At 37.1% G+C, this 24,961-nt stretch overlaps 1 protein-coding gene and 4 non-coding genes across 12 annotated transcripts in view; 3 read left to right on the top strand and 2 right to left on the bottom strand.

Annotated features, from left to right (window-relative positions):
* LOC113236336 (neurobeachin) overlaps window positions 1-24,961 on the top strand; it is a 545,925-nt gene that overhangs the window by 207,898 nt on the left and 313,066 nt on the right. For all 8 annotated transcript variants that reach the window (XM_026472364.1, XM_026472367.1, XM_026472366.1 and 5 more), the window contains exons 4-6: window positions 10,068-10,168; window positions 11,867-11,962; window positions 24,159-24,280. In XM_026472364.1, coding sequence (XP_026328149.1) covers window positions 10,068-10,168; window positions 11,867-11,962; window positions 24,159-24,280 — 319 coding nt within the window. The remainder of the gene's footprint in view (window positions 1-10,067; window positions 10,169-11,866; window positions 11,963-24,158; window positions 24,281-24,961) is intronic.
* On the top strand, window positions 5,736-5,808 carry Trnaa-agc. The gene has a single exon. It is a non-coding gene; the product is annotated as a tRNA-Ala (tRNA).
* Window positions 6,444-6,516, top strand: Trnaa-agc. The gene has a single exon. It is a non-coding gene; the product is annotated as a tRNA-Ala (tRNA).
* On the bottom strand, window positions 6,930-7,002 carry Trnaa-agc. The gene has a single exon. It is a non-coding gene; the product is annotated as a tRNA-Ala (tRNA).
* Trnaa-agc lies at window positions 13,051-13,123 on the bottom strand. The gene has a single exon. It is a non-coding gene; the product is annotated as a tRNA-Ala (tRNA).

The following is a 24,961-nucleotide window of genomic DNA, read 5'->3' as shown; positions in this document are numbered from 1 at the left end:
TCGCTTAGCATGTGAGAGGTACCGGGATCGATACCCGGCGCCTCCAGACCAACACTTTTTGGACTCTTAGAAAGTTTTTAAATTTGTGAAAAAGATACTCTTGTGCAATATATTTTATTGTTTTGTAAGTAAGATTTATTTACCCTCTCCATTCAAACATAGGCTTCCCCAAAAAAAAGGGTTCGATAATCGGTACTTTTGGAAGACGCATTGGCGTGTGTCGTAAACTTCTCTGGCTTTATACATTAGTAGTGTTTTATGTCACCATTAGGGAGATAGACTATAATATATGAGGGTGTTGGTGCTAGTGAACGACTCAAGTAAATTAGATTTAAACAATGAAATATCTGTCTTTAGAAATGCGTTCAGTATTACAAATATTTTCCTTGACCCGTGCCCAGCAGTGCGACGTTTTATTGGGTTGCTACTGGTAATGGTAAATAAATAACACCATAAATTGTTTAATGTTTTACAGTTGTATGTAATCTTAATTTAGTACACCAAGTAGTATTTTAAGCATTACTGCGTTCTGGTTACTAAGGGTAAACGTGCTGGTGAAATAATAACGCTCACTTTCAACATAGCCCCGCACTGGGGAAACCCTGTGTCGCGGGTGCCATGGAGACACACATAGACAACTACAAAGTACACCCAAACTTACGAAATAAATAAATGTAGGCCATACAAATATTTCTCCCTCTCTGCATGGCAGTCTGGCATTTTAACCGTTCGGCCACGGAGGCAGTTAAATAACAGGCGTATTGCAGTTGTTAATGTCAGTGCTCCTTGGATCTTTGTAATGTAAAGTTTTTAGTGGCAATGCAACTGCAATGGACATGCGTGTCGCTTAGCACCAGATGCTCGACTTCTGCGTCCTGTTGCTTGGTATAAAAAAGAACTTATTCTCTTACCTACACACACGAACACAGCTTTAAGCAAAACGCCCATTTATCTTCCGATTATAACCACATAACTGTCACCTTTTTCACTTCCTTCCAATTATCTTTTCCTCTTTTTATAGCTCATACAATTGCGTATTCACTTATATACAGTTTTTCTGATACCGTATTGTTTCTATATTCTCAATTACTTCTTATTTATCGGCGCATCTTAGGACTTGGGCACCTAGTCTGCTAATTTCAAATCATCTTAGTTGTGTCTCGATTGTGTAAATGGCTGGATTTTGTACGTTTCGTATTCTGTTAAATATTAAGAGTGGATACACACACGCGATTGCATCGCTACACTTAATAAGTCCCAAGTGTTGCGATGCAATCGCGCGTTTGTATCTATGCAGTCGTGCGTACGTATGTCAAGGTAGACGATGAGCGACTGCATCGCATTTGCATATATTTAACTTGAACACCAAATTTATTTTTTCATTAAGATATGCATAGTAATTTCCTTGGTAGTTTAGTAAGGCAACATCGATAGTTAATGATTGAATGCCATCACTGACACTTCATTGAGGCTGAACTGCCATTAAACTAGATTCTAGCAGATTAACAAATATTGTCATTATTGCAATATAATCATAATGGTGTCGCAATGAAATATTATTTAACTAGAAATTTAGTGGAATTGTGGCGCGCAGAAACATCACCGTCGTTGTTGTAACCGATTTTAAAAAAGGAGGACGTTCTCAATTCCTTTGTACTTTTTTTTCTGTGTTTGTTGTGTGCGACTACTCGTGAATCGTTTTTGATGATTCTTGTTTTTTTATTGAAAAGAGGTCTGTTATTAGATTTCACCCACTTTCCGTTAACCGATTTCAAAAAAACTTAGCACATACGTGTAATTCCAATAAAAAAACCGATAAGCAGTCTTTTGAGGTGGGTTTTTCGAATAAATATATTCATACTCACATACCTGGACTAGCCTTTTTTAATTTCTATAATTGTACCTGAGGCGTTAACTTGTTTCTAATGTACTGAACCACAGTAAACAAACGAGATATCTATCTATAATAACGTAATGCCGTTGTGTAAAACTAATGAGAGTAAATCCTACGAGCTTAGCAGTTTTCGAAATTAATGAATTCCTTGAAATTTCATTTCAGACGTTCGGATTACGAGTACAAGGCAAGATTAATATTTGGTTTAAAGATAATTTTCTTCTTTGTTTGTTTCCGTTTTGTTAATATATCAGACATACATAAAAATTCGAAGTTTCTTCTTTTATTAACCGACTTCAAAAAGAAGGAGGTTCTCAATTCGACTGTACTGTGCTTTTCCTTTTTTTTTGTGAAACAATTTCTGATGATTCGTTTTTTTGTTGGAAATAGCGTACTTCATCCCCATTAAATTTGAACTTTTTTAGTACTCTGTACTGATATTATTATTCCTCGTATTAATGTTAATGTTTATCACTATTTTTTATGAAATTTGTTTTCTTGACACAAATTACATTTTCATAAAATACTGTGACGCCATTGGAAGAATATTATTTTTTTTCAACTTATTTCTTAAAACACTCTAAATATCAGAATCAGAATATATACTGTATATATATAAAAATCAGATTGTAAATTAGCCGCACGTTTTTGCAGGACAAAATAATGTCGTATTAACATCGGCATAATTACTCCAAAGCACAATGCCGTACGCAAATGCATTGCCTGTCTTGGGATATACCACCCGTAAGTCTTCTGTGCTTGCGCTGTCTTTTGCTACCTTTTTACCCAGAATAAAGCAGTGCAGCTTTGGGTGGAACCAAGTAAGTCGGTGATTACTGCACAATTAGAAAACCTTATACTTTCTATTTACCACCATATCTTATGTGCAAGATGGCCTTGGCGTGTTGCAAATATACGCATTGCTACCATGTCAACATGTGTTCAGATGTAGATGTAAAATGACGTAATGGCAACTGCCGTTTATGTTGATTTATGCCCTGGAATGATGGAAGTAGTTTATACTTTAGTTTTGTTTAAACAATTGCTTAAGAAACTAACACACAATTCTTTTAGGAAATGGTGAGAATCCAATGTATAATGTCGTATTTTGTCGAGTTAATAAAAATACATAACCCCAGTAGGTATAGGTAGTTGCGCTCGTAGTTAAAATCAACAAATTTAATACGTTCATTAAGCCGCTATTGTCCGGCTGCCGGTCGGAGGCAGGCGCCCGTGGCTGGCAGCGGGTCGCCGCACGCGCTGATTGGGCCCATTGTTTTAATGCTTTGGTTACTTGTTTTGATAATCCACAATTAATTTCCGAATACCGCTATTGGGTGATTGTGTGTTAAGATATGCAGGTACACATTTTACACAAATTTGTGAAGGCATTTCGTTGTTACGAGTAGCACCTTCCCATTTTTATTAATATAGTCGCGGAAATCATAATAGTTTGAAGTGCCTCTTTAGGAACCCTTGAAAGGGACCCTTTTGCCTTTAATTTGTTTAGTGCGGATCTAAAAAAGGACATTATTGATTCCCTGTGTGTCACAATCTGTCCTATTGTCTTTTAAAAGTCTTTACGAATTTCCTATTGCAATTATCTTGATACTGACGCCATTTCGTTGGTTTGTTCCAATTGTTTATTGTATTTGACGTTATATGAAAGCCACATCATCGGTTAGTTATAATTTTCAGTGCTCTTCACGTGATATTCAAGCTATCACATTACGAGTATGTTTTCTATTTCTTCTTCTTGTCGGTGTTAATTTTATTTCTAGTCTTCGTGGCTGCAGCTGATCGGCCATTATTGGACACGAGAGCAAGTGAGGCATACTTTATGTATTGACAACTTACTTCGTTGGCCCAGCAATCCGACGTGGATCTTGGCCTCCGTCACCAAAATATGCCATTTCTGTCGGTCTTGTGCCAATTCCGATGATTCGAACACATTCAGCTCCTTTGGGTCTTTGGCGACTTCATCCTTCCAGCGTTATCTTGGACGGCCCACTGCACGATGACCCCTAGGTTGCCCCAAATACGCTCTTTTGGCAGCTCGATCCTCTCCCATTGTTTCCACATGTCCTAGCCAGCGAAGTCGGGCAGATTTTATTTCCCCGATTATGTTCGCCTCAGAAACTATCTCTTCCATCTCTCTATTGAATCTGGTCCTCCATTTCCCAGATTCTCCTTTCATTGGTCCCAGAATCTTTCGAAATGTCTTCCGTTCGGCCGTTAATATTTATGTTTTTCCTGCAGCTTTAGTATCCATGTTTCACGTCTATATATGTAAGGGCAAGCACATTGATATTGAGTCGGGTTGATATTGCCCAATTTCGCCAAGTTAGTTCTACATCAGCCAACTTTTATCCTATTGACCACTGCAACTTGTAACTGGAGGGAAGACTCGGCTGGTGTGATAAAATCAAGAGGAACACAGTTATACATTTACGACTGCGATTTTTTACTAATATCACAGATCATATACAGTACAGATACCCAATTTCGTACAAAGAAATGTCACGCTCGTAACTCAATTTATTCGGACGATTATTTTGATTCGTAACGCTGATCAGTATATAGTACCGAGTAAACCCGTAATTCGATTGTATTAATATTCGAAAAGGCCAACAGATGGCATCTATTACATTTTTGTCAAGGTTATTGCTCTTTTTCAGGCGATATTGTATGTACATTAACAAATAATAAATCGCTCAGAAGCTGAATCTGTGCTTTAAATATTTTATTTAAAGTTAAAGTCAGTGCTGAAAGGTTTAGTTTCGAAAATAAATTCAAAGAAATGCCGCCATCTATACAATGCATTGCGAACTAAGAAATAAAAAAGTATACCATTAAGAAACGTTCTATTTGTAATCTATTCAATGACAGTTTACTGTTTTCACCGATTATCATAATAGTAAATGAAAAAAAAAATTTGTTTAAATAGTTCTGCATTTCTTATTTATGTTTTATATTTCTTATTTAGTATGCCATACCTCAAATTTTCGAGATTCAATATTTATTATTTTATCCAAGTGTCGCCATCTATATTACTTTGTATTGATTGATATCCCATGCTAACATATCTATAATACATCTTCACTATTATCATCTATATTTAGCAGTGGATCGTACTATGTCTGATGTAGCTCAAAATACTCCAAAGTACGACTTGAAAATATAATATGTTCCAGACTAAATTTTTTATTTATTATATATTTTCTTATTCAAATTTGTTACCCGTATATTTAATTATTAATCGCTGTATAATTTCATGCACACTAAATTGTAAACCCCAAGTCCCATAAAATCCCGGGTTTTATACACCCAGGCTTAAACAACCAGTCTTCTTTTTACCTCTAGGAATAGCCAACGCAAAAACGTAGCCGAAGACTCGAAATCTCGAAATCCCGGGGTTAAGTCCAATCCCGGGTCAGTCCCGGACTTAACCCCGGGATTATTGTTCCCCGGGAACAATATGCGCACATTAACTGATGGAGCATGGTTTTTCTTGGCTTAGATATATGCTCGTAAATGCATTGCAAAATGAGAAAGAAATTTATTAGCCTCTACTAAATGTTCGATAGTCGAATGGAACTCGTTCGTTTTTTGAACCATTTTTCAGTGAATCTTAGCCATGATCTGACCGTGATACATCTGGGGCTAGGCAGGTAACTCTTGATTGAAAATAAAGAATAAAAAGCATCGACTGGATATACTTCTCACAACTGGGGGCGTAACTTGTGGGTAAATATCACATTTTCATGTACGATATTTTCTTCGCCTTGTTCACGTACATGTTTACACAAATATGGCTTTGTTTTATGTAGTATTTGTAACCGGGGGCGTAGCTCAGATGGTAGAGCGCTCGCTTAGCATGTGAGAGGTACCGGGATCGATACCCGGCGCCTCCAGGAATATTATTTTTTTTATATTTCCAGTTTTAGAGGAAAATGTGACAGTGAAAGATCTGGGTTTTTATTAGATTATCTATCATTTTGAATGTGTCTAAAATTGAATTTGAAACACTAATCCACAGCCTACTTAAGGGTGAGGGTGTATTTTTTTGTGTTGTATTTAGTTCTATATAGGTAAACAACTTAATTCGGTTTGTTTTCACTTCTGCTATTGATTCATCAACATATATACAACTTTCCTGAAAATAGGTGCATTAACCGGGCGAGTACATTGACGGACGAACGGATATAGATTAACGGTTGATCAGATTAATTTAATTTTTTTTTTTAAATATGACTACGTAATAATACTTAAGTTACGCTGCGATTAACAATCATAGTTCTCATAAGAGCCCATTAAAAATATTGACAAAACATTGATACCCCTGGCATCGATCCCGGTACCTCTTACATGCAAAGCATGCGCTCTACCATCTGAGCTACGCCCCCGGACAGCGCCTATCCCAGGATTTACTATCACGTTGTAAGTAAATATCACATTCTTGCTTACGAAATCGTGGTCGCTTTGCTCATGTACTGTTTAGACATAATTAATACAAACGAGGCTTTTATTTTATGCAGTATTTGTAACTGGGGGCGTAGCTCAGATGGTAGAGCGCTCGCTTAGCATGTGAGAGGTACCGGGATCGATACCCGGCGCCTCCAGGTACCAAAGTTTTATTTTTCTATTTTTCTGTATTTTTCCATTAAACTTTCTCATAAAACTACAATGATATATACAGGAAAAAATGTAGCATCTTATTTGATCCTCAAATTTGTTTCTTTGGGTTTTCAGAAAGTGAGTGTAAATAAAATGGTGTAATTTTTTGTTACGTATCTTTCTATGGAGATCGAAAGAAGTTAATTTTTGTTCACTTTTCGCATCTACTTTACCATTATCAATATGTTAATTCACATAATATTTCATGACAATTGGTGCATAAACCGAGCGAATAAAATAACTGTGTGTAACCTACAGACTAACGGATGTACAGAAATTACGTAAGTTTTAGGTATCTTGCGAAAAAGAGATGACGGTTTCGTAAAACTCCATTGAAAAATAAAAAAAAATATATTCCTGGAGGCGCCGGGTATCGATCCCGGTACCTCTCACATGCTAAGCGAGCGCTCTACCATCTGAGCTACGCCCCCGGTTACAAGTATCTAGAAAAGCAATACTTACTTATATCAATTTCATTGTCATTGCCAAACAGCTCTACATTTGAAATGTTGCTTGCCTTGTGTGCGCAGACTACAGTTCAACGACGCGTTTGACGTCGTATTACGCACGTAAAATTTATTTATAATATTCTACCTAAAGTATAATAGTACGTGCCATTTAAAAAAAAGTACTATTCGAAGGTTTTGAGTAAGAATAAGCTGTTTTTGTTTCTGTTTATTCGCGTCTCTAACTAAGCTTATTAGAATGAGAGAAAAAGCTTATTTGAAACAATTTGTAAAATTGAGAAAAAGTAATACAATTGGGGACTTGTTATACATTAAAAACAATGGAATGTGTTCTCCGAAATGAAGGTAATTTAGTATTGGCTCTGAATTTCACGACAAAGTAAAAGAAAAAAAAAATTATAAATTAATTCATTAGGAGCCAACGGACAATAATAAGAATACAGCTAAGACTTTCTTTTTTTGTTTTACTTGTATGAAAGCTTAAGTTGCAGCCAGCTAGTGTTCTTTAGTAGGGGATGGGGCTAGTAGGTGGTCATAATTTACGTGACGTCACAGGCCTTTAAGCCGCTGCCGCTAAATGAGTTTTTTTAGACGATTTACAACGTGTCCGACTTCCTGTGTTTTAGCCACGTTCGTTTCTGCCTTTTGTTTCTTCTTGTTAATAAAATATGATTTCGCTTTACGTTTCGCTAAAGCTCCGAACAATGCGGGTTGAATGGATACCCGTTGTATCAATTGAGAAATTATGGATGTCTGATATTCGCTTATTCGTTATATAGCCAAAAGCCGAATTCCTTGTGTCTATATTTTTGTTTATAAAGCGAACAAACATAATGTACAAAAGTGGTGTACATAGTATATGTATCCATGGATTAAAAATAAATACATTTTGCATTACATTAAATTAGAAATAAATTCCCGAGAAAAATTCATTCCTGCAAAACTGAACCTAACCTATTCCTATTCAATTTAGACTACACGTACTACAACACTAGTACTTGTTTTCTGTGTTTTGCAACTTGATAGCAATATGTAAATGAGCGACACACGTACATATAAGTATAACCTTGTTCTGGGAATGAGTAGCGATTACCAGGGCAATAGAGAATATTGTTAATCCGTAATAGGATTCCGGCTAATAAAAATAGGCAAAACCTACTTTACTAAAACAATTTGGCGTCAGGCCTGGTAATATTCTCCTGATGGATAAACATACTAGCCTATATTAATACATACGTACACTACTGAACATACACACTTTGCCCTATACTAAAAAGATTTTTCTATGATTACTAGATAGGTTACGTGGGGCCTTCGTGAGGCATACTGGAAGTTCCTGGAACTAGCCACTATAAAAGAAACAAATACTATGTTTGGAAAAGGAACTCTCTGAGAGTAGATTGGGTACTTTTTACTTTATGAGTCGTGTCATTTGTTTTTTCATTGTGACGTCGTATTGAAAAGACCGTGTGAAAATTTTCAGTCCATGATTTTCTACAGTCTTCTATGTGGCTTAAGTTATAAGAGAGTTGTCGGAGACTTCAATTGGCATTTGGTGATGAAGCCCCATGTCATAGCTCTGTCTGCTCGTAGTTCAGTGAATTTAGACGTGGACGTGATCATCTTCATGACGATGTACGTGAAGGTCAGCCGGCGACTGCGGTTACCGAATTTAATATTCATATCGTACGACAACTGATTGAAACTGACAAAAAATTATTTGTCACAAATTCGTAACGTGTTAGGGATTTGAATGAGCCAGGTGCAAGTGCTATTGCATGTGCATCTGCAGGTCCGGAAACTGCACTCGATAGAGACCGCTTGATTTAAAAGAATACCAGAAACGATTGTGTGTCGAGTGGTGCCGTAAAATGATAAACAAAGTTTATTGGAAGACAATTCATTAAGTCCTCGATATCGTTCTTCCGTTCGTCAACGACAGCACGTATGTACTCGTACATTCCGCTAAGATAACGAATGCGTATTTGGAGGCCTTAAGTGTGCAGCTGATGACCCATCCGCCATGCAGCCCAGACCATGCGACTTCTTTTTATTTCAAATAATCCAATATAAACTTAGAGGTTTACGATTTAAAAGCCCGGAAGCGGCGGAAGACTGGACCCACTGCTTTTCACAATGGTTCCAATGAATGCAAAAGCGTTTGATATATACTTTGAAAAACAGTAAATTTATTATAATTATTAATACAAAGATCGAACACTCAGAAAAAATTCCTTCGATCCGGCCGGATTCGAACCGACGTCTTCTAGCTTACCATGTCAGACGCTATACCAACTAAGCCACGGAACGAACCAGCAGACCTCACGAATTTTTCTATGTGCTTGCGTCGTGACTTTGTATTTGGTTTTTCTACGACTTTTTAGTCCTAGCGCCATCTATGAGAAATCTATGAAAGATTTATCACCCAGTTAATACTTTTACAGCTATCAGTATAGTATAGTATTGTGTGTAGTATAGTATATTATCTATTATATTATTATAGTATAGTAAATAAAAATAATTTATTTGATAAAACATTTTAGACTCCGTCTAAGACAGCCATGCCTGGAATACTTCTAAATAGTTTATACTAGCTGCACCTTAAAGCTTTGTGCCCACCTTCCAAACATCCTGTATAATGTTAGCTAGAGTGATAACAGTTCTCGCTGCTTAGTATGGATTCCAGACTCTCACAAGGGATTGCTAGTCTTTATATAGGATTTTTTCCCTTTGTGTTGAAATAGTAGATCATTATTATTATTTTCGTATTTATTTTAAACTCTTATTATTATTATTATTATTATTATTATTCTTATTATTATCTCTTTATTATTATTATTGTTATGGGTATCTATTTTAGATTCTCGCCTTTTCTAATTTGAGAGGCGTTATTCTCCGACAATGGCTCAGGCATTGCTCATTATGTGATTCTACATCCTCTTATGTAATCTATCGTCGCGATAGGAGACATGGTGATGATTTATAGACCATACTATGAATATGCTCATTTTGTCACTTGTTTGTTCCAGATCTCCTGATCGAGATGCTGGGCGTGCTGGCGAGTTACAGTGTGACGGTAAAGGAGCTCAAACAGCTGTTCAGCGCCATGAAAGCCGTCAACGGAAAATGGGTAAATCATTTTTAAGTATTACTTTGTGTTTTCTTACCATGCTATAGAATTTTTATTTTTTCCTAGTATATTATTCTATTCTAATAAAATTTAGGATATGTTATTCATGGGGCCGTATCCAATTTATTAAGAAAAATTGTCAGATTGTCGTACATTTATGAGGCCAGATTCAATTTACATGTAGCACAAAATCCAAGGGCGATGATTGAATACGATACTTCCAATTTGCGCAGGTTTGTCGAGATATTTTTAGCGCTTGGAGGTCAATCGGAGGTAATTTCGGTGCTACGTCGAATTCCATACACGTCCCGTTCTAAGTCGACCTATCTCCAAGGAATACCAGCCAAGAAATATTTTCAATCAGGGAGCGTTAGAATTTTCGGACGGAATGGCCAAGTGGGCAGACAAGCGTTTATTGGAGCGATAAATTAGTTGGGCTAAGTTCTGAATATTCAGTGATCGCGTTGAGTGTTTCAATTTTAATTTATTAACTGCTCTCGATAAGATTGGTTCCATTTAACCACAAATGCACGGAGTCAACTTAAATGGTGTACTGAAACACAAAATGCTCAACGTATGCGGCAATAAAAAGAACAAGATCCTAAACGAACCCAGTTGGCATAAAACGGAACTAAAAAGACGAGCAGCCACTACCAGGCCAACATAAACACAAAGTAACCGGGCCGTGTCTGCGCGGCTAATTACCCGGCCGCATGGCAGCGATGCAAATTTGAAAAGCGCTCGGGTTCCGCTAATTGAACGCGTAACTGCCGGCCTAGCGCACTTGGTCGTTTTCTTACCGAGCTTACTCCCTTCGGCCTCTGTTGTTCTGGTAGAATTAGAAAGCATTGCGGGGATGATAATAGAAACTACTTGGCTACTTTGTTGTCTTATCTCTCCTTTGAAATGGACTTATACGTAATTGTATAAATTCTGAATTTAATTGACTCTTTATAAAGATAAAGAGTTTCATGCGCTTGTTGTACAGTGCATTCGTGTCAAGATTGTGTTTAAAGAAACATATAAAAAGTAATAACATGTACCTTACTTATATACTAAGACACTGTAATAGACTAATTAATGTAGAACTTTGTAGGAAGGATAATAAAAAAAGGATACAATGATAATTGTCTACGTACTAACCGTATCCAGTTTTGGGTAACCGTATCCAGTATTATGTATGATTTTTCTACTCAAATACTTGATACCCTAGTAACCTAGTAACTTGATACTAGGAACCCGTTTTCATCGCTCTTTAAAATTGTGTTCCTTGAAAAGGAATTCATATGACCTGTAATAATAGAATTTTTATGTCCAAAACTTGACCCGCAAAAAAACACGGGTTTCATTATTTGCACTGAGCAACTAATGAATATTTCAAATCTCGGTTTTAGGGGTAGTTTTGTAGAATAACACGTTTGTTTTATTTGCTTTGAATAGAGCTCACGTCAAGTATAAGGAATTTAGTTCACTCGTGCAAACATACTACCCCTCATTCTCTAATGCTTTATTTTTAAAAAACATGAAGTAAAAACAGAAGTAAGTTAAATGTCTTTTTAAAATGAGTTTCTACTCAAACATTTTTCAAAATGTTGTAACCACTTTTTAAATAAATTTGCAGCCACATTTTATGAAAAGTGAGTAGAACGAGGAGTTCGTTCTATGATCATAAATCTAATGACACGTCTTTTGTTCCAGCCCCGTCATTCAGCGAAGCTACTCAATGTGCTCCGACAGATGCCGCACCGGAACGGACCGGACGTCTTTTTCAGTTTTCCGGGCCGGAAAGGATCGGTACGTACATACGTACTAGCATATTTATCTTGAAAAACGATTAAATATAATGTGCTTCTTAAATTCAACTTCACATCATCTAGATACGAACAACAGTTTGAAGTCCAAAATCTAAATCCCAATTAGAGGTAGACTGTATAAAATTATAGTATCAGCAATGGTGGAGCCTTCCGAATCCTAAAACATTAATTTATTATTCTTTAACATTGTTGCTGGCCAAAACCAAACTGCCTGCACCCAGAAAGCACCCTTAAGATGGTAACACGTCGACTTTGCTGACAGTACATTTCACTGCGAGGACACTACTTTTTGGACGGATTTTTCAGTTCCTCCTCCTCTGTCGGTCTCTCACTGCTGAGGATCGTGACTTTGATCAAGTACACCGTTAATCAATCTTCTCCACTGCACTCTGTCTTTAGCTAGGTGGAATGCGATGCTCACTGGTACTACCAGACTTTCAGCCACCTGGTCACACCATCGTTTCGAACTTCCACCTCTAGATCGTTTCCCTCAATCTTGAGAAAATACAATAAATATATTTGCTTCAAATTGTAATGTAGTATTTAGGATATGATGAAATAGAAACTATAATGTGCTTTGCGGTGGTAGCCCATATATCGGATCAAAGTTTCGCATTCCTAGTGGACTCTTAAATCAATCAACAAGGAGGCTTTGATGCAATCTCACCGCGTACGGCAAGAGGATTAGGATGATTGCTGTTACTTTGATATCGAGTAATAAGGTGATGCTGCCAGCTCATCTCTTAACGAGCTTTGTCACGAAAGTTTACACATGCACAGATGGGCCTATGGTAACCAGCCAATGACAAAGCGTATTAATTGGTAAATTTATTTCTTACAAGAATTCGAACTGCCTCCGTGGTCGGACGGTTACCATGCTGGTCTGCCACGCCGAGGCCCCGGGTTCGATTTCCTGGCCGGGGGTAATTTTTATATGGCTTACATTTCTTTCTCTCGTGAGTTTGGGTGTAATTTGTGATTGTCTATGTGTGTGCCCATGGCACCCGCAACACATGCACGCGCATTATTATTATGAGCCAAAGTACGAAGAACGTCAAAAAATGTTCCTGGAGGCGCCGGGTATCGATCCCGGTACCTCTCACATGCTAAGCGAGCGCTCTACCATCTGAGCTACGCCCCCGTTACTACTACTGTTAAAAATATGCGTCTCCTGCGTATTGAGGCAACTGTTTATTCAAGGCGAGTCAGTTACGTGACATTTGTGGATTTCGTCACTGTGACGTATAGATACGACGTAACTAGAGTAGATGAAGGCTATGATTATTTAAAGTATTACATAGTGGTTGCATTAAAACGACTTGATTACGAAATGCGTCGTGGTTAATGATTATAGAAAGGACCACTAAATACCTTCCTTTGGATGGCACAAAGGGACTTCACCCATCTATGTATTATTTATTTCCAGCTTTACTGTATTGACCAGAGCAGGTGATTATAGCGAATATCGTTTTTGGGGACCATGTATTCAGATATTTTTCCCGCTCATGATTGGTGCCCGAAAATAATTTATTATATTCAAACATTCTGTTATTATTACATGTTTTAAAAACAAAAGGATCCAGTATGTGGTCGGTTTATAAATACATTTTTTTTTTTAAATTTATTTATCTCATAAATTTGTTCTGCAAAGGCCTTTTGAAAAAACACGATGATGGCGTATTCACAAAATTTTTACGACTTTTACGAGAGACGTACGTCGGTATGGCCTTGGTCGAATATTGCGAAATGCGGGAATACTAAAGCCCGTTGCCCACTGTACCGAAGTCGCAACGGGAAATCCTCGAGTTATTGGCCCCCGATTCTGTGAACACCGTAGAAGAAAAAATCAATGAAAATGCCTAGAGCGTCGATTAATATCAGAACCGCTGTCGCCAAAACTGATACATCCTTAGTTTTGAGACACTATGAAATCTTGATAATGATTGGTCGCAGTTTTAAATTTAAAAAGAATTAACAAATTCTGGATTGTTAATATGGCTTAAACTTTACCCTGTTGACACATCGTGGAGAGTTCAATACCTATTATTACAAGTTACGACGATCGATTTTATATTGAAATTACAAAGTGCTGCCATCTAACTAGTAGTTTAGTTAAGACTAGTGAAGCGACATGACGATGGACGTTCAAACCCAATAGAGTTTATGTATTAGTAGAAGTAGAGTTCCTTGTGAAAGTATTCGACCAGGGAAGTACTGACACCTTACCTATTTCTGCCGCCAATCAGTAATGTTAGAATTACTGTGTTTCAGTTTTGAAGGGTAAGGGTGCTGGTGAAATTTCGGGCACATGGGACTTGTCAACTTATGTCTCAGGGTGACGGGCGCAGTGGTAGTGCCCCAGATATTTGCGTTTTAAAGCTCTGAGTGGCATTGCAACTGTTATGGACAGGCTTGTCGCTTACCACCAGGCGCACGGACTTGTTCGTCCCGTCACTTGGTATAATGGTCAAAGATGACTACGACAATTGTGACCAAACAGCTGACTCGAAAGCATTAGACGACTCCTCTCCTTTCTATTTTACAAAAACTGTATAATTCTATATATTTCTTTAATTAATTCAATTGGATTAACGCAAAATGCCTATTATGCCGATTCAAATTTGTAACGTGTCTTAAATAAAAACTGTTAATTTATTTCAAAACCTAATTAAATGTTGGCAAAATAACCTTCCTTTTGGAAGTTTTTGTATTTAGTACTGATATATTTCATTTATACGTATTTAAGGTACAGTCGCGTGCTTTCACAAATAACGTCGTCGTTATTACATTTAAATAATATCTCTAACTGTGTAATTTTCGTTGTATTTTACGCATGAAACGTTTGTGCAAAATACTTAATGATCTCAAGGAATATGTGTCATTGAAATGGAATTTCAATTTTCTTACTGTCGACTACATAAATGTGGAAGTTTTTTCCATAATATCAAATGGCAGGGCGAACAAGTCGTGTGTCTGGTCGTAAGCTACATGTCTTTCCATAATAGTTGCAGTGCCACTCAGAGATTTATATTGCAAAGATCTGAGAGGCTTAAGTTGACAAGTCCTATGTGCCTGTAATTTCATCAGCACCCTTACCCTTCAAAATCGGAAAGCAGTAATGGTCACATTACTGCTTGGCGGCAGAAACATTGTAGGTGGCAGTACTTCCCTCGACGAACTCTTTCACATGGAGCTCTACTGCTACTGAGTTATCATTGACGTAGTGTAGTAGAAGCGGTATATGATATATTTATTTTTAAGGGTAGTGAAATGAGAAATATAGGCATTAAATTCCTATAAAGGTAGCATTCATTTCACCCACTCATTATCATAATTTCTTAAAGTTCTTCCGTCACCTCGAGGTTTTGTTTTATAAAAAAATAATTGTGCACTTGACCTCCATCTCATTTGATGGAAAGTGATGATGAGGTCGACGGTGGAGCTTATACACCTGAATAATGCCTCTTCACTCTTGCCTTGAAAAAGCCCTAGTTATTTTGTACAGGAAACAAGTCTGTAGGCATGGAATTCCATACCGTAGCTCTTCGCCATATAGATATGGAAGGGAAATGCTTCCTGCGAATCCTTCGAATATCCGCAACATAAAGGAGGAACCCCAGCCTACGTCTATTCTCCCGATGATGGAAAGGCGGAATTAAATCGTGCAATTTCCTCGCACACTCCGTGATATATCGTGGAAGTTGCCTGGAAGAGCTTGCTTGCCAGGAATAACGTCACATATTGTTTTAAATAGAAAACCACTGTGAGATTCCGACATATTAACTAAAACCCGTCTAACTCAACTCAGTTTCCGTTGAGTCACCGCTGCGAAATCTCATGATTAAAGACCACGAATTGGTTCGAAACTTGTCGAGTAAAAATTCGACTTAAATATGTGAGTTATCCGTTTTTTAGTAAATGTGTCACCTGCTGTAACTCGTGTATTATTTTGCCGTGCAATAAACAGTATCTGTTTTGTATTGTATGGATAGGGTCTAAGGAACATGACACACAACACGCAATGTATCTTTACGTACATTGCTAAAGCTGCGTACAATTTTGTCGCAGTGAATTATTTCTATTACAATAGAGATCACTAAATACTGAATAGACTTATTTAAATAACTTTTTTCTGTTACTACTTCGACGTTACGTTAATTTCTGGTAACGAAGACGATATAGGGATTCATTTTTGCCATTTAGCTGCCACATTTGCTTAAGTGAATGATTTGATTAATTAATGAAACCAATTATAACTTCAAATTGCTTCATAACGAAAATTCGTAACAAAGATGGTGTTCCGAACAAGAGTGTTCGTGAATGCCGCCATTTTGATACGATTATATTTAAATTTAAAACTAATTAAATTTTATTGTTGCGGTAGTTGTAACATTTCAAAATTAGTTTAAGAAATCACTCAAGCATAGTGCAGGCCTCAAACACAACGCTCGAGATGCTTAAAATCTGTCCTGAAACTTTGTAGCGAAGGACATAATGATATTTCGCGGAAGAAAGTCCGTTAAAGTCAATTTTGTCAAAAATGAGTTCTTGATGCGGTTAGACGAAATTTTCATGCTTCTTCGGCCAGTCTACTCAAAGATTAGTTATTCGCCAAAACATGTTTTTATACGTACCGTACAAAAACAAAAAAAGACATAAATCCAATCGCTTATAAGTTGTTATTTCTGAGTTGTAAACTTTGTAGTTCGATTTTAACTCCTCTTTTTCCCCGAAGTTTCGTTTATACTTTTTAACTCACATACGTTAACTTTCAATTGAATCGCGTGCAAACTACGCACGCATAATACATAAGTGCAAGGTTGTCTTATACAAGGTGCGTCATTGCAAGTATTCTATGAATCGATAGAGATACGAGATACAATGCTGTTCACACCCGAGTGGAATTGTATTTGTAATGGCGGATTTTCGCTAGCACTTGTATCAAGGGGCGTAGCTCAGGTGGTAGAGCACTCGCTTAACATGCGAGAGATACCGGGGTCGATATCGGCGCCTCTAATTGAGTTTCGATTTTATTTACCAATTTTTTATTTTACACTGTTGCGCAACAAAAACAACAACATCAACAATAATATCACATACGTTGCTTAGATTTCAAAGTAAGTAACTAAAGGACTTGTGCTATGGAAATCGGAAACAACGACGGTACTACAAATATCCAGACCCGAGACAATATAGAAATGTAAGTTTTTCTTCCTAAATTGACCCGACAGGGGATCGAACCTGGGACCGCATATGAAAACCGCCATGAAAACTGGTGTGCAAGCGACGGAGGCCGTCAAAGACTGCATTTGCGTGAACTAGAAACTGTAAATGTTAAGGAGACCGGTCTTGGCCATAGACCACCGCACTAGCGGGTTACACGTTTTTTACCGTTGTAACCGTCTTCTATATACATATTTCCTTCGCCACTAGCAAAGTATTTTGCTATGAAACATTCACAAAGCTACGTAACTTCGAAATGTAGGTCATAGATACATGGCCCTACGGGAATTCGAACTGCCAATTCCTCAACTGTGAACGGTTCCCCCATTGCACTACTACCACTATGATTGATTTAAATTATTTCTTTTTATAATTTTGTTATGAAACTTTTTTTTAATCGAACTTCCTATATTTATGTATGTGTCCTATTCATAATCATCATAGTCCATAGCCTGACTTCATCCACTGATGGGTATAGGTCTCCCGTAGTTTTTACCGTCCACCACGATCTTGTGCAAGTCTTACCCATCTACGGTCCACAATTCTGACAATATTGTCAAATGAATTTTTTTTTCGATTTAATTACATTTATCTACAAACCTATGCATAGTTATATTGTATTATATATTACACATGTGTACTATGGTAGCGAGCCTTCGTTTTAGTCGTCAATTGGCAGCCACGCCGCCGCCGACGCCAGCTCGCTGTCTACGGTTTCTATTCTGCAATGTCATCTGCATTCCATCAAATGTCCCAGAACTTTCTATATTCTTAGAAGTGCAACGATTCTTCTGTCTTGTTGTATTATCATATTTTCTAAAGTAATAATTACATCGAGAATCGAATATTGAACATTTAATTTAAAGTGACCCACGCAACCGCAAATCAATTATTCAATTCTATTTCGAAAATAAATCGTACACTTTCAGCTTTTATAAGTCAAATGCAAATAAATTAATAAAACATGAACCAACTCATTAAAGCTAAACAAATCAAGTCCCGGGAATCACAGAGCTTTAAATTATCTCCAATTCAAATTCCGATTTAAATTCCCGGATAAGTTATTGAACTTGTGGAGATTGTAATAATTTGAGAATTAATTGTTTGTACCGTATCGAACTGTTGAAGTTCGCCACTTGAGAACAAGTGGATTCCTATTCCGTGAAATGTTTTTAGAAATCGTTTTGTCGAAGGAATTTAATTTGTACTGACTGTATTGATTCGAGCGTCATATTTAAAGCACTCAGTTTTTCGATTCCTTCTGTGCCGAAAAAAACTTCATAAAATGAGGTGTTCTACAGGGTTTAATTTTGAAACCTCATTTATTAGCTTTGTTTAGAATAACGAATTTTGTTTATTTTGGTTTACAGTTTGAAATGGGTGTTTCGAACCCGTCTTATTCCGAACGCCTTTATTTTTTTATCTTAACATAGTATGAAGAGTAATGGTTAGCCGTTAACGGGATGTTTTGAATAAACACCAGTCGTATTTCACGGTGGCTTACCGCGATTTGATCTTCCTAAGGATTTTGATTGCGTGTTTCATGCACCGTAAAATCAAATGTAACGTCGTGTGGAGGTGAAAGAACATAATTGCATTTGGAGCTAGCAATTTTTTCATAATATATTGCATAAAGAATAAAATTTCTGGCTTGGAATATTTCAAGTAGATACGTTTTCGTAGATACCGCACTACTGTTGTAACTCAAAATATGTGAAATTCAAGATTGTGCTATCGCTGAACGTAAAATTTGAATCTCTACACGTCATACAACCGTCGATAGAATATTGTGAAAAACAAATAAAAGATATCTACTTTACTCAAAATGAGACAAACTTTTTGTGTGTTAGTTCTGGACAAAACATTCCTTACTCAAAAATATAACATTATTTTGATGTCTGTAATAAATTGTAACCTATACATAAATTTTAATTATCTTTCACAGGAAGTGAGTTGTTAGTTTCTCATCGATTCTGAAGAAATACACTTTTTGAGTTACACTATTATATTAACAGTGCCAATGTGATAATATTGAAGATGGTTTGTAATTTTTTTTTAAAACGTCTTGTGACGGGACGAACAAGTCGTGCGCCTGATGGTAAGCGACACGTCTGTCCATAACAGTCACAGTGCCACTCAGAGCTTTAAATCGCAACGATTTGAGGGGCACTGCCACTGCGCCCGTCACCCTGAGACATAAGTTGACAAGTCCCATGTGCCTGTCATTTCATCAGCACCCTTACCCTTCAAAACTGGAACATAGTAATTCTGACATTACTGCTTGGCGGCAGAAATAGATAAGGTGGCAGTACTACCCTGAACGAGCTCTTTCAAAACGAGCTCTACAGCTACAAGACAAGCAGAAAATAAATGTTGATATGTTTTGCGTCTCTTTTTGTTGTAGAATTATGAAAATGATAACTTTTGCACCATTTCTTTTTTACCATTATTATACCTGAATTATTAATAATTATAACTTTTTATAAAAAAAAGACCTCAAAAAATCGAGGAATTATATCAATTTGCCAAGTTTTATTGAAATGGGTAACTGCAAAGTGCGCAAAACCGGATTTATCCCTAGTATGCCATCGTTGCAGGTGGAATATTTTCTTAAAATTTAATTGGGACCAATATTGAGGCACCCACTTTTTTTTTTCAAAAAAAAAAAAGAATCTTCAAAATGAATCCATAAATGGCCGGAGTAATCGCGTAACATACACACAAAAAATACAGTCGAATTGAGCGAATCCTCCTTTTTTGAAGTCGGTTAAAAAAATCTTTTAAATCTACCATTACTTCACGTTACTCCGATTAAATTGTAATCTTCCTCTTCTTCTTCTTCTTCTTGTCATATCGATGGCATACCCTATAATACTTGCCATCGATATCGTGTCGTGATAAAATGATTCGCCAGTTGCCTGTCGTCATAAGGTACTTGTTACGACCGATTGTTACCCAGCGTGCGCCAGATCTACAAGAAAGGTATGGTACGACGCGCGGGGAGACTTCTTAAATACACCCCAAATTGTAATAATACCTATCTAACTAATACACAAAAACATCAAAATAAATACTTCAAACGCTCTAATTTTGTATTTTCTACGAGTTAATCTCTCCAGAGCCGTCAGAATTCATAATTTAAGTTGAAGATGTTGCACAATTTCTCGCTCTTCGGGGAGAAAATTAAAAATTTGATCCCAGACCGAGACGGGTAAAATTATTTAACAACAGCCACTTTTAAATGGTACAAATTAAATTAGCCTAATAATGGAAGCCTTACAAATCTTGACCTTTTCTTCATTTCCCTTTGTTTCTTTGTTATCATCGTTTTCATAAAAGGAATGTATTAGGCCAGTCTATTTAATTGAGATTTTTAATTCCTCCGGGAACCCGCCGTCTAATTTATTATGCACATCCATTTCTGGCAATTACTTTAAATAATAAATAACGCATGACGTATACGTACTTTGTTTTTCATAACTAGCTTTTACTCGCAATTTCAATGACATGGTTGTCTAAAACACGTAACAAATTTTAATAACTTAACCATTGACTTACAATTATATGGACGTCGGGTCCGCGCTAAAAAGTGTCCGAACTTATAGGGCGTTCAAATCGTATACAGAGCGTCATTCACGCTCTAGTCTTCGTTTGGTCGACTGACTGCGAAGCAAGCAAAATTAGACAGTACTGCGATGACATTACAATTTAAATTCAACGTTTTAGCTTTTTCATATTCCTTGACATGTTACTACGTTTAAATAGGTTGACTTGGAACATTTTTTTCGTGGTTTTTGTATTAGACCCGTCGTCCATTTATTTGTAAGTCAATGAACTTAACCTATTAAGTTTAACACTACTAACCCACTGTTTTATTTCAGAATTGACTCAGCAATTTCGATTTTATGAAACTATCTCAGTGCGTAATTTTTTTCTTTTTCCGCTTTGCAAACAATTCCCCCTGGGAGATCACGATACCAGACAACCAGTAGGTCGTACGAGCGTCGTTTAAACGACCTCCCCTCGTTATTGGCAATTCTTATTCAAACACTGCCGCGCATAATCCGCGGGACATACTGGGAGATCTGTCCGGCTTTTAGGGTTCCTGACGTTTACATGGAAATATCGTCATTTGTTCCACAATATATGAAAAGTAAGTCTAAAATATCCGCGCAGTTCATTGATTTCTGTATAGGCATTTTCTTCATCATAACATGTCTGCTTTTCGTCTTTATTTTCACAGTAAGCTCACAGTATTTATTTTTCTCTTAAAGAAGTCGACTTACTTAAACAGACCAATTTTGGTTGGTTGGTTCAACGATTATTTCACCGATTTTCTTTTATTGTCTATATTATGCCTATGACAATAAATAACAAAGGTTCCGCACAGCTGTGGCATTCAAAATTGTTCTGAACCCTTCCGAAAGACGCACGAAGGTTTTTCTTATTTATCTCGTCGTCCCGGGCAGTCCATTTCTCTCCGTCGCGCTTATCCGGCAGATCTGACGTCAGGCTGACGCGCTTTCTGTCTGTTTCTGTTTGCCTGGTACGTCTGTAAGACGTGGCCTCGCTATTTATCTTATTCGCCCTGGATTTTCTTTATTGGGTTGAGAACTAATAATTACAGCGCGGATAAATTGGTTAAGATGTTGAATAAATTCATCTAGGGAAAATAACCTGCATCGATAAACTTTTTAGTGTATTTCATTTTTGAAGATGAATTTTTCACCTGTACAATTTTGATGCAGCATATAGAATAACTATACACCTACTTGAATAATGTAAGTGCCACAGTTCGCACAGAAATGGCCCATCCGCTGTGTTACAACGTATTTCACAAAAGATATTGAAACAGGCGATGTAATGCGTAATCTTCCAGCCCTAAATTTAAGTCTTGTTTGTATTCTAAATTTGAAATACCATCTCACGTAAAAAAGTGCTCCTGGAATATTGTTCGTCATTTATAAACGCGACGTAAGCACAGATTACCGCGCAAACATAAGTACAGATGACGAGCGATAAACACTGTGAACCGGATAAATATCCTTTTTGCATAAATTTCCCTTGAAATTTCCGCGAAACAAAAAATAAGGGTCGTGGAAGCGACCCGTGATATTTTATATGGGAGCATTATAATCGTATTTCCGCGAATATTTTGTCACGACTGTTTATTTTCGTGCAGTCCTGGTACTTATGAAATTGTTTTGTCGCTGTTTCGTACACTTTATTTGTGATGGTTTTATGAGATCATGACGACAACTTAAAGATGTTTCGAGGCTGGCCATGAGGAGACAAAATGGAGACAAAATTCGCGCGCGTTGAGATACCTTTCTCTCATCTATCGAATATGATGCTACTCAAAGCAAGAGGTGACAGGAAGAGAAACTCCGTCGTAGCTCGGTTTCATTTCATTTTTCAGCCGTTACTGCAGAGAGCAAAGGCCTCTCTTCCTTTCTTCCACACACTGCGATTCAACGCCCTTAAAGACGAAGATCTCATATCACACCACCTTATAGGCCTTCCACATCTCCGGCTTGCGTTGGGTCTTTGTCCGCAGCTCGCTTAACATGCAACAGACGTGTCTGACCCAGTTCCATTTCTGGCTGTGGCGGGCGGCTTTTCAACTAACATCTACGAATTGTGTTTTAGGGCGTAGCTCTTATGTATAAGTATATAATATTTCTCATAATACTTATGTATTTTTTTGTTCATGTATTTCCTAGTCGGATCGTTTTTTTCTCTGTCTCTCTCTTCCTAATCCTGCCTCCAAATTTCCTCAAAGTCTCTACTTATCAAATACAAAATCTTGTAACGGCTGAACCGGTAACCTTCAACAACCAAGAACAAAAAGATTTATCTACGTAGCTATAGAATTATTGCCATTATTAAATTTTTTGTAAATTTTTATAATGATCAATGGCACCCAGTAGTAACTCCGCTCACTCATTTTCACGTTTTCTCAAATAAAGATAACAACGATTTTTGTATGTAACTTTTTTTATTACACTACGCGGCAGACCGTAGACTGATGATCTGGTGAAGACTGCGGGAATCCGCTGGATGCAAGCGGCGCAGGACAGGTCGTTATGTCATTCTTTGGTGATCTAATCCTGGGAGGTTGTTAGTATTTTACAAATAACCCTGTAAATCAACGCTCGGAATTGAATGTCATTATATTTTCAATATATACCTATATTTTTCACTAAAACTTGGACAGAAGTACACACGCCGGCACATATAGCGGAACACTAATAAAATCCCCAAAATAATGCCATGTTTTTTAAAGTCTGGCCGGTTATTTTACTGTTTCATTTTAGGTCTAATTGGACACTACAAGATTAGTCAACTGTATTTTTTTAATTATTATTTTTTCACGCAAAATAGGCGCCTTGACGTCGAGTTGTGGACACCAGTCCGTTACACCAAGTACCAAGTATTATTATTTTTTTCATTTCCTACTAATTCATAATGAGAGGTTTGAAGTTTGTTTGCGTTCTTGTAAATGTAGCAAAGTTTAATTGATAAAGATTTTTTAAAAGATTCTTTAGCGTCTTCAAATGACTTTAACATGCGTAAAGGTCTTGATAATCAATAGAAGAATAAGAGTAGTACAGTTTTTATCAACACTCCTGCAAGTGTGACGTAGGATAAGTTTTTACGTTCGGTGCTCAGCCGCAGAGATAGGATGTCTACCGAAAATATATTGTTGCAAAAAAGGTCGATGACAACTACGTTGTCTTCAAAAGGTTTTTTTATCATGTCACTTTTTAGTTAACTTACGAAGTTGTTCTAGATGCATAACTTTCAGAAGTTTAGGGGTACAGTTACCAGCAGCGGGAATAGCATACACATGATCATCGTCACCCGCTGAAAGCTTGCCTTCGCTTGGTTAAGAAGGAATTCCTAATTAATTTTTCTGATTGTTATAATTATTTATGTTGATGTTGTTACAGGCGGTAGTCCTTCCGCCCCTCGCCCGGTGGCCGTACGAGAACGGTTTTACATTCACCACGTGGTTCCGGCTCGACCCCATCAACTCAGTCAACATTGAACGGGAGAAACCTTACTTGTATTGGTAAGTTTAATTGTTAGCTACTCCTGATTACAACCTTTCTCTTAGTCCGAATTCAATTTCATAAATATCTTCATTTATAGCGGTAGTCTTAAAAGGCAAGCAAATTACGTTTGAAATCATCGCATTAAGTAAACACATTTGTAAAGCCCGTGACAAGAATGTTTGAGAAACTCTAGAGGTTGTTTTTGTAAATAGTCATTAAAACTCTGTAAATACTGAGCTAAATTTGGTTGGCAGATAAATACATATATAGGAAATAAATTAAATAACAAAATATCAGTGACTGAACTGATTCACTAGACTATTCTCTCAATACTCTAAAGCAATGGAAACTTCGCTCTGCAGGCAGATAGCCCCAGACTACTACAGACACAGTTTCACTCGCTGCGGAAATAGATCCAAAACTAGCGGGATATCATAGAGCAATTGCAGCTGTACTCGAAACACTAAGTGCCACTCCAATATGATGAAAGTTGTTGAATAAGCCGCAGCGGGGAAGCGGGGATATGAAATGTATCATTCCACATCTAGTATCACTACTTCGATTATGTGGAGTACCAGGATAACAGAGTAATATTCCCAACTGTTTGGGAATTTCTCTGATTTATTAACACTTGATGGTGGAGAACTCTAAATACAAAACACCAAGAATAGAATCCATGCGGTATTAGGGTTAGTATG

The sequence above is a fragment of the Hyposmocoma kahamanoa genome, unplaced genomic scaffold (assembly GCF_003589595.1).
Source record: "Hyposmocoma kahamanoa isolate Upper Pololo Valley unplaced genomic scaffold, ASM358959v1 91, whole genome shotgun sequence".
NCBI lineage: Eukaryota > Metazoa > Arthropoda > Insecta > Lepidoptera > Cosmopterigidae > Hyposmocoma > Hyposmocoma kahamanoa.
Note: the sequence above shows the minus strand (reverse complement) of the source record. Positions and strands in the feature narration are given on the sequence as shown.